Source organism: Mobula hypostoma, chromosome X1 (genome assembly GCF_963921235.1).
Source record: "Mobula hypostoma chromosome X1, sMobHyp1.1, whole genome shotgun sequence".
Lineage (NCBI taxonomy): Eukaryota > Metazoa > Chordata > Chondrichthyes > Myliobatiformes > Myliobatidae > Mobula > Mobula hypostoma.
Window position 1 is genome coordinate 4,484,644 of NC_086128.1, and position 10,567 is coordinate 4,495,210.

General features: G+C 43.5%; 1 protein-coding gene across 1 annotated transcript; it reads right to left on the reverse strand.

Annotated features, from left to right (window-relative positions):
* Positions 1 to 6,625: 6,625 nt before the first annotated feature.
* LOC134340482 (interferon alpha-21-like) lies at positions 6,626 to 10,220 on the reverse strand. Its single transcript, XM_063037792.1, has 4 exons — positions 10,089 to 10,220; positions 9,859 to 9,948; positions 7,645 to 7,884; positions 6,626 to 7,544 (listed from the first exon to the last, which is right to left on the reverse strand). The coding sequence occupies exons 1-4, from the start codon at positions 10,218 to 10,220 to the stop codon at positions 7,446 to 7,448; spliced, it is 561 nt and encodes a 186-aa protein (XP_062893862.1). The 3' UTR covers positions 6,626 to 7,445.
* Between the last annotated feature and the right edge of the window lie 347 nt (positions 10,221 to 10,567).

The window sequence follows — 10,567 nt, forward strand, 5'->3', positions numbered from 1 at the left end:
GTCAGTTTTTATGTTCCCTGCCAGTTTTCTCTCATAATCTTTTTTCCCCTTCCTAATTAAGCCCTTTGTCCTTCTCTGCTGAACTCTGAATTTCTCCCAGTCCTCAGGTGAGCCACTTTTTCTGGCAAATTTGTATGCTTCTTCTTTGGAATTGATACTATCCCTAATTTCTCTTGTCAGCCACAGGTGCACTACCTTCCTTGATTTATTCTTTTGCCAAACTGGGATGAACAATTGTTGTAGTTCATCCATGCAATCTTTAAATGCTTGCCATTGCATATCCACCGTCAATCCTTGAAGTGTCATTTGCCAGTCTATCTTAGCAAATTCACGTCTCATACCTTCAAAGTTACCCCTTTTTAAATTCAGAACCTTTGTTTCTGAATTAACTATGTCACTCTCCATCTTAATGAAGAATTCCACCATATTATGGTCACTCTTACCCAAGGGGCCTCTCACGACAAGATTGCTAATTAACCCTTCCTCATTGCTCAAAACCCAGTCTAGAATAGCCTACTCTCTAGTTGGTTCCTCGACATGTTGGTTCAAAAAACCATCCCGCATACATTCCAAGAAATCCTCTTCCTCAGCACCTTTACTAATTTGGTTCACCCAATCTACATGTAGATTGAAGTCACCCATTATAACTGCTGTTCCTTTATTGCACACATTTCTAATTTCCTGTTTAATACCATCTCCGACATCACTACTACTGTTAGGTGGCCTGTACACAACTCCCACCAGCGTTTTCTGCCCCTTAGTGTTATGCAGCTCTACCCATATCGATTCCACATCTTCCCGGCTTATGTCCTTCCTTTCTATTGCGTTAATCTCATCTTTAACCAGCAACGCCACCCCACCTCATTTTCTTTCATGTCTATCCCTCCTGAATATTGAATATCCCTGAACGTTGAGCTCCCATCCTTGGTCACCCTGGAGCCATGTCTCTGTGAACCCAACTATGTCATAATCATTAATAACAATCTGCACTTTCAATTCATCCACCTTGTTACGAATGCTCCTTGCATTGACACACAAAGCCTTCAGGTGCTTTTTTACAACTCTTAGGTGAGGTGGTTAGTGAAATGGGGGACAGGTGATTCAGGGAATAGGAACTGAAAAGCAGAGCCTTGCAAAGTGAGCCCAGACTCCCTATGTCAGTAATTTGTGGTATCCAATGTACAATGGCCATCGCATATTTTTTTTAAAAAAGCAATAGAACAGTGACATCTTCTACACTTCGGAACTTGAGAAAATGCAAGTCACAGAATCGTTGGGCCATGGGGCCACTACATCACAGAAACAGGCCCTGAAGTCTTCTTGGTTCATCCTACCCAACAAGATGCCACCGAAAGAAACCCCACTTACTGATAGCTGGTCAGCCGCCGTGGCAACTGAAGAGCTCGTATAGATACTTCTTAAATGTTCTGAGCGATTCTTCCTCCGTCACCCTCTCAGTGTGTTCAAAATTCCAACTATACACTTGCAGAACATAGTTTCATTTTCCTTATATCCCATCCACACCTTTTACTTTTTGACATAAATCTGTGTAATTTGCTTTGGGAAAAATTTTATTGCTATCCATGCTAATTGTGCCACCCAGAATTTGGTACACCTCTGTCAAGATCCCCCATGAGCCCTTTGGAGACGGAATCCTTGTAACCTGCCGTCAGTTCCTTAGTGTAGATTATATCATTCAATCATATGTGGTGGACACCGGTTGTGACATTATTTGAGTAGTTGAAGAGATTGTGGGACACTAGAAGTGATCTTTCAAGAATTACTGGAGTCAGGAATGCTTTCAGAGGACTGGAAAATTGCAAATATCACTCCATCTTTAAGAAGGGAGGAAGGCAAAAGACAGGAAATTATAGGCCAAATAGCCTGACTTCAGTGGTAGGCAAAATGTTAGTCTCTATTATTAACGATAAGGTTAAGATGTACTTGGACCACACAATATAATAAGCCAAAGGCAGCATGGTTTCCTTATGGCATGAAAGTGAGAGGGAGTAGGCTCAAGGAGGATATGAGGGGTAGGTTTTTTAACTCGGAAAGTTATGGATGCCTGAAATATGCTCTCTGTGTGGTGGTAGAGGAAAATGCATGAGAAGCTTTTAACAGATGGTTGGATAAGAACATGGATGTCAGGGTGATGAAGGGATATCGCCACTGTGCAGGTAGGAAGGATTAGTGTTTAGGTGTTTTTCATTTGCTTTCTAGCTGCTTCAGAATAATATTGTGGGCTGAATGGCCTGTTGCTGTGCTGACTATTCTATGTTCTATGTTCTAAGATTGGCTGACTGGCAGAAGGCAAATAGTTGGATTAAAGGAAGCCTTTACTGGTTCTTTAGGTATGTGAAAAGGAAAAAAACAGTTAAGACCAAAATTGAGCCCTTGAAGGCAGAAGCGGGTGAATTTATTATGGCGAACAAGAAAATGGCAGACGAGTTGAATAGGTACTTTGGATCTGTCTTCATAGAGCAGACGCAAACAATCTCCCAGATGTAATAGTGGCCAAAGGACCTAGGGTAATGGATGAATTGAAGGAAATTTGTATTAGGCAGGAAGTGGTGTTGGATAGGCTGTTGGGTCTGAAAGCTGATAAGTCCCCGAGACCTGATGGTCTGCATCCCAGGGTACTTAAGGAGGTGGCTTTAGAAATCGTGGACGCATTGGTAATCATTTTCAAATGTTCTATAGATTCAGGATCAGTTCCTGTGGATTGGAGGGTGGCTAATGTTTTCCCTCTCTTCAAGAAGGGAGGAAGAGAGAAAACAGGGAATTATAGACCGGTTAGCCTGACGTCGGTGGTGGGAAAGATGCTGGAGTCAATTATAAAAGATGAAATTATGACACATCTGAATAGTAGTAACAGGACTGGTCCGAGTCAGCATGGATTTACGAAGGAGAAATCGTGCTTGACTAATCTTCTGGAATTTTTTGAGGATGTAACTATGAAAATGGACAAGGGAGAGCCAGTGGATGTAGTGTACCTGGACTTTCAGAAAGCCTTTGATAAAATCCCATATAGGAGATTAGTGGGCAAAGTTAGGGCAGATAGTATTGGGGGCAGAGTACTGACATGGATTGAAAATTGGCTGGCTGACAGAAAACAAACAGTAGTGATTAACAGGTCCCTTTTGGAATGGCAGGCGGTGACCAGTGGGATGCTGCAGGGTTCAATGCTGGGACTGCAGCTGTTTACAATATATATTAATGATTTAGATGAGGGAATTAAAAGTAACATTAGCAAATTTACCGATGACACAAAGCTGGGTGGCAGTGTGAAATGTGAGCAGGATGTTATGAGAATGCAGGATGACTTGGACAGGCTGGGTGAGTGGGCAGATGCATGGCAGATGCAGTTTAATGTGGATAAATGTGAGGTTATCCACTTTGGTGGTAAGAACGGGAAGGCAGATTATTATCTAAATGGATTCAAGTTAGGAAAAGGGGAAGCACAACGAGATCTAGGTGTTCTTGTACATCAGTCACTGAAAGCAAGCATGCAAGTACAGCAGGCAGTGAAGAAAGCTAATGGCAAGCAGGCCTTCATAACAAGGGGAATTGCGTACAAGAGCAAAGAGGTCTTTCTGCAGCTGTACAGGGCCCTGGTGAGACCACACCTGGAGTACTGTGTGCAGTTTTGGTCTCCAGATTTGAGGAAGGACATTCTTGTTATTGAGGGAGTGCAGCGTAGGTTCACAAGGTTAATTCCCGGGATGGCGGGACTGTCATATGTCGAAAGCTTGGAGCGAATGGGCTTGTATACTCTGGCATTTAGAAGGCTGAGAGGGGATCTTATCGAAACATATAAGATTATTAAGGGATTGGACGCGCTGGAGGCAGGAAGCATGTTCCCGCTGATGGGTGAGTCCAGAACCAGAGACCACAGTTTAAGAATAAGGGGTGGGCCATTTAGAACGGAGTTGAGGAAAAACTTCTTCACCCAGAGAGTGGTGGATATATGGAATGCTCTGCCCCAGAAGGCTGTGGAGGCCAAGTCTCTGGATGCTTTCAAGAAAGAGATGGATAGAGCTCTTAAAGATAGCGGAATCAAAGGTTATGGGGATAAGGCAGGAACTGGATACTGATTGTGGATGATCAGCCATGATCACAGTGAATGGCGGTGCTGGCTCGAAGGGCCGAATAGCCTACTCCTGCAACTATTGTCTATTGTCTATTGGTTGACTGCCGGTGACGAGTGATGGTCCGCAAGGTTGCTAACGGGTCTGCTAATTTTCACATTATACGTTAATGATCTGGATGATAGAATCGATGACTTTGAGGACATGTTTGTGGGTGACACAAAGATGAGTGGAGGGGCAGGTAATGCTGAGGAAGAAGCGAGGCTGCAGAAGGACTTAGACATAGCCGAATAGGCAAAGACGTGGTAGATGGAACGCAGTGAAGGGTAGTGTATGGTAGTACACCTTGGTAGAAGGAATAAAGGCTATTTTCTAAAGGGGGCAAATTCTGAAATCAGAATTGAAAGGAGTCTTGGGATGCCCAGTATAAGGTTCCCTAAAGGTTAACTTGCAGGTTGAGTTTGTCGTAAGGAAAGCAAGTACATTTCGAGGGTTCAAGAGTATAAAGCAAACACGTGACGCTGAGGATTTATAAGGCATTGGTCACACTATAGTTGAGTATTGTGAACATTTTCCGGTCCCATATCTAAGAAAGGATGCGCTGGTGTAGGGGTGCGTTCAGAGAAGGCTTGCGAGGATGATCCGGGAACGAAAGGACTAACGTATGAGGGGTGTTTGATGGCTCTGGGTCTGTACTCGCTGGAGTTTAGGAAAAAGCGGGAGTATTTTAATTGAAACCTCCTCAATATTGAAAGGCCTAGGTAGAGTGGATGTGGACAGAATATATCCTATCGTAGGGGTGTCTAGGGAACTGAAGGCACACCTACAGAATAGAAGGACGTCCCTTTAGAGCAGGGTTTATGTAGAATTTCTTAAGCCAGTAGGTGTAAATCTTTGAGATTCATTCCCATAGACTTCTATAGAGGCCAAATGATGGGTTATATTTAAAGTGTATGTTGATAGATGCTTAATTAGCAAGGGCGTCAAAGTTAGTGGGCAGAAGACATGAGAATGTGCTTGAGAGGGAAAATCAAATATCAGCCATGATCGGATGGCGGACTAAACTCGATAGCCGATCGGCTTAATTCTGCTCCTATATCTTTAAGTATGATGTACTAAAGGACCTGAGACCAGAATCAACTCCGAAAACGGGTCCTGATTGTCGTCTGGTACTCAGGACAAGGAAATGCCGCGGCTTGTGATCCGGGAGCGGACGCCGGTGCTGCCGAGACCTGTGGCTGGGGATCGTGTTGTGAGCTCCCTCTGCCATGCTGCCGGATTTTATATGTTAAAATCCGAAAATTGGTGACATTCGGAAAGTTAAACGACCACGGGATATTTGGGAGCGTTTCGGGAGAGAACTCTGAAGTAAGGAATCTGAAAGCGGGAGAGTCCCGCAGCAGCGACGGGAAAATCCGCCACCGGAGAGAGCAATCAACACTCCGTCTCCGGTTCAGAACGGGGGTCCAAGGGATCGTGGATGGAGAGTCAAGTTTTGGCAGGAGAAAAGGTGGGTGGGGGGGGGAAGTAACTGTGTCCATTCACTGGTGGGGGAAGGATTTTTATCTGCGTTGCGCCTTGCAGCGCCGACCTTCGCATGCGCAGATCGATGTTGTTGAATCCGCCCTTCGCGCTCACCTGAGCTGAAGCCGCAACACAGGGTGGTCAGTGCCTGAATCACAGCGGCCCGTGGCGACTCTCTTTCTGCGGATACTCATCCCCTTGTTTTTCTTTGCATTTAAACCGCTTCGACTCCGAGTCGGAAAGCAATCCCGACCCCGAACTAGATCCCTTTCCTTTCTTACCATTGCTCCGAGAATGAAACCAGCTCCGTTTTCCTCTGGAAAGCGGCCACGTGGCAACTTCACCCGAAGAGAGAGTGAACGGGGCAAGTGACGCATTCGTCACTCCCGAAAGTAGCCGTGATGGCAAATTAGCAAATAAAACTGCAGATACTGGAGTCTTAAACAGCTAAAATTCTCAACTCCATTCCCGGTCGTGCTAACGACCACCACCACTGCCATAGTGAGGTCTAATGTCAACTAGAATAGCACCTTGTCTTCCCTCTCGGTACTATTGCAAGTGGCTTCTGCTTTTAAATTGTCAAGTCTCACTGCATCCGGCCTGCAGTTTCAACACTTCCTTATTCAATTGGAGAATGTGAGGATGAAATAAAGATTAAATCCATGCATATTCCATGGAATTAAAAAATGAGGAAATTCATTTCAAAAGGCATGCATATACTCTGTCTACCGAGAGTGGCATTGTAAAAAGGAAGGCCAAGAAACTTCAAATGTTATATTCCTTGAGGAAGATCATACATATAGTATACCTCCAGCATTGTATAATATTGAAAATACTTAACATCCACATCTTTACAAAAAGTTTTTAATTTAGAAAAAATATTTGCATTGCTTATCTCGGAATAGCAATAAATTAACAAAGTTAATGAGCCACAATTGCACATTAAAATCCAAAATAAATATAAATAAATTAATATAAAATTATCTTAAGACTACCCTGTACTGAGATAACAAGTACATGTTGATTACTGTCCGTTCGGGATAAATTCAAGATCAATGGTCCTAGAAGTCCATCACCCACCAGAGCGTCATGCAGGCTTAGAAATTAATGATCGTACACCTATTGCAAGAGCAACAAATGCAGGGAGAATTTGCAGAAAATCGAATGGCAATAAACAGTTTAGCCTCGGATAGGAGGAGCGCCCTACAACTCGCTAACTGAAATTGCTAACACTAAAGGAAGCTGGGCAAAAATCGCATCATGTCTTCGACATGACATTGTGGAAAATGAATGATTATCCATCTCACTTTAGTGTTGTAGCTAACATAATGCCAACGATAAGAGACGGTGAGAGTGAGGAGCTAAGCACCACCCATCTTCTCCAGTAATTACATTTTACACTGAAGGATCTGCCTGTCTTTAAAACGGGAACGGATTCAGGATCATTCACCAAATTGACATCTCAATCCAGGATAGTCATACAAAGATCAATATCAATAAATTAAGTCAACACTGGTATATGAATAAAGATCTAGGCATCTTCTGTTCTCCCTTACTTGCCAAGTGAAAATCGCAGCAATGTAACAACACAATATATTGTAAAGTCAGAAAAAACTGAAAATGTTCTGCTGTTGATGGGGATTCATGATGTAACTTTTTTGCTGACCGAAATTATTAACCCAGTTTTCTTCTCCACGCGTAATATTTCCGTCAACTTCTGTTTACGCTCAAATTTCCGGCATTCGTCTTTTTTTTCTTTTTCCATAAATAAAGCGCACTTTAAGTTAATAGCCATTAATCTCAGTCGCCTATGTGGTTGTCTCTGCAGAATCTTCACATATTTTTGTTAATTTTTGTCATAATGAGAAAGAGTTGTTGCAAATGAGGCCTGGTCTCAGCGCGGGTTATCTCCCAGGCACATTCACTGAATCCCTGAAGAAGTGAAAATGACAGATCAATGCATTAGATATTGAAGACATATAGAGGAACTGAAGAAATGTGTTGGCAATCACACGTTTTCATATCAACTCACCTTCTTTTTCAGAAACTTTCTCAATTTCCGAAAGTACTTAAGAATTGCGGCATTCTTCCTTGGTTTGGACTCTGAGCCTGGTTTCCGGACACAGACATCCAGCTCTTTGAGCTGCCGATCCAAGAGAAGCCTGAAGTGTTCCACTGAGCTCTGGACCCACGTGACTGAGCTCAGGTTCAAACTGTAGATCCTGCGGAGGTGATGCAGGGTCTGATGGACAATCCAGATCCTTTCCTGCGCCTGTGTAAAACACACATGGTGACATTAGAAGGGGCCTGGTCTCACGAACGTTTAGAATTAGAGTAGAATGCCATGCGTCTGAATAGAATAGGGCAAAGTACAAACAATAAGCGGCATAAATCAATCTGCACCCAGCTGGACGACTACTGATTTCTATGAACCTAAAGTCACTCTGAGACGTGAGCTGCAATTGGTATTCAAAGTTTAAATAGTGGATGAACAGTTAACTACAAGTCAGGCTAGTCAGTCCTCGGGTGAAGGACAGAATGTGGGGCTGATTATCAAGAATGGTTATTATAAATGTTCAGTATGTCAGTTACTTTGGGAAACTACAGGAGTTTCGGCTGCTCTCCTTAGCCAGAGGCGGTGAGGGGGAAAGTTTATAGATATCTGCAATCTCATGGATGTATTTTCATGGAAGATAAGTGGTAAGAGTCTTCTGAATAGTTCGTTTAAAAGATTCAACAGTATCTTATAGAGACAACAGCTTGAATGTTTGTATGATAATTATGTAGGCCTATGGAAAAGGAACATAGGTGAAATAGTTTGGGGAATTGCGAACTAAAAAGTTGAGACTTGTAACATTGGCAGAGGTTCCGTGTGTCAGGTATCTTGTGGTATCTGGCGTGAAGGCCATCGCATGCTCTAAAAAGTGAATTGAGCATAGGCATCTTCTACACTTCAGAACTTGACTAGAGGCAAGTCACAGAGTCACAGAGTCACAAAACCAATCCTTACCGTATTCTCAGCCCATTTCACTCATCAAATTACACACACTAAGGAAATTCCATTTATCAATATCGACTGAGTAGTCTAGGCAATTGAAGAGCGCACATAGACACTTATTAAATACTGTAAGACATTCGCCCTCCACCCCACACTCAGACATTTAAACTGCAAAATGGACGGGAGATAGCTTAAATAGTTTTATTTTCCTTATATCCAGGCCAACCTTCATACTTCCACCCCCCCCCCCCTTAAATTTATGTCATCTCTTTATAGAGACATTTCTTGTAGGGACATTTTATTGCCCTCTGTACCAGCAAAGTCACTCATAATTTAGTATACCTTTTTCAGATTCCCCCGAGCCTTTTTGTCCTTGATCCCAATCGAATGTTAACATAACGAGTAATGTAACTAGATTGCAGGGGAAATGTTACAATCGGGTGTCAAATCGTTAGAGCAGAGTAGATGGTGCAATCACCTACAGTGAACACATTTTGTGTAATGATATACGGATGAAAGGATTTCCAGATTAACAGAAGAGATAAATTCAATGGTGAGTTGAGGTAACGAGAGAGCGTGAGATAGGGAGTGAGATGGGGAGCGAGAGTAGAAAATAGAAGTTCATACATGTTGACAAGTTCAGTGGGAATAGAGCAAGTGAGATGATCGGTGGGTGTTAGGTACAGAGAGTGAACTACCAGTGAATGGACCAGAGGAAAAGGGAATGAAGTTGTCATGGTGAGCGATGGCAACGACTGAGCCCAGGTGCAGAAGAATGGCAGACTGCCATGTGGAGACGAAACAAGAGGCGATACATAGGAGTACCAATAGAACCCTACAATCAGTGCTAAATGTCCGCTTTAAGATATCATAGAATGATGGAAACTAGTGACAGTCACAATTAATTTGACAAGATTAAACAGAAAGCACAAGGGTTTAACGACCCTGGTTAAGACTACAATGAGTAAATACCGGTGCTCGAAAAAGCAAGAAACCCAACACTTTACGGCTCACCGCAGAGGTCCCAATACATGACTGAAGTGTGATAACTGAAGTGAGATATATTAATTGTGAATAGTTTCCTTAGAATCAGCAACAACGACAAACGAAGAGAGCGACTTGGTGAGAAAATATCGACATTATGTCTTAGCTTTGTTCTCTGCATAAAGTTCAGATACGATTCTCAACATTACTCTGCAAGAATATCTCGAATGATTAACATAGAAGTAAAATCCAGAGTTTACTCACATGAACCTGCTCCGAAAGTTTCACCAGGTCCAGGGGCTTGGTTTTCAACGACAGCCTCTCAGTCGCACACTGTTGGGGGAGGCGGCCACCCTGAGACAGAAGATATCAACGTTACTGACAATCCCCCCACACAGAAACACCGGGAGAACAGACTATTTGTAATCACCTGATTGTTAACAATGAACACCCGGGACTGTCAGGACCCGTCTCTGGGAGCAGGTTCAACTCACCATTTCATCCAGTTTGCCCAGAGTGTCTGTGTTGAGAAATTGTAGTAACCGCAGCCTCTCACAGCCCAGGGTCAGGGTCACGGTCAAAAACAGCCACACACTGCAAACTCTCCAAACACGGCCCAATGCCATCTTCACCCGACACAGAATAAAGTACCGATCTGAGACTAGAATCAGCTCCGAAAACCGGTCTTGTTCGCCGACTGGAACTCGGGATATAGAAACGCCGCGGCTTGTGATCCGGGAGCGGACGCCGGTGCTGCCGAGTCCTGTGTCTGGGGATCGTGCTCTGAGCTCTCTCTGCCATACTGCCGGATTTTATATGTTAAAATCCGAAAATGGGTGACATTCGAAAAGTGAAATGAGTGCGGGATATTTGGGAACGCGTCGGGAGAGAGCGACCTCCGCTCTGAAGTAAGGAATCTGAAAGCGGGAGAGTCCCGCAGCAACGACGGGAAAATCCGCCACCGGAGAGAACA

What these genes read in the sequence shown, in the direction of transcription:
- LOC134340482 (XM_063037792.1), bottom strand. Translation starts at nt 10,220, where the DNA reads ATGGCATTGGGCCGTGTTTGGAGAGTTTGCAGTGTGTGGCTGTTTTTG. An exon ending in TGGGCAAACTGGATGAAATG is followed by an intron (nt 9,949 to 10,088) that starts GTGAGTTGAACC and finishes CTTCTGTCTCAG; the next exon opens with GGTGGCCGCCTCCCCCAACA. An exon ending in AACTTTCGGAGCAGGTTCAT is followed by an intron (nt 7,885 to 9,858) that starts GTGAGTAAACTC and finishes TGTTTTACACAG; the next exon opens with GCGCAGGAAAGGATCTGGAT.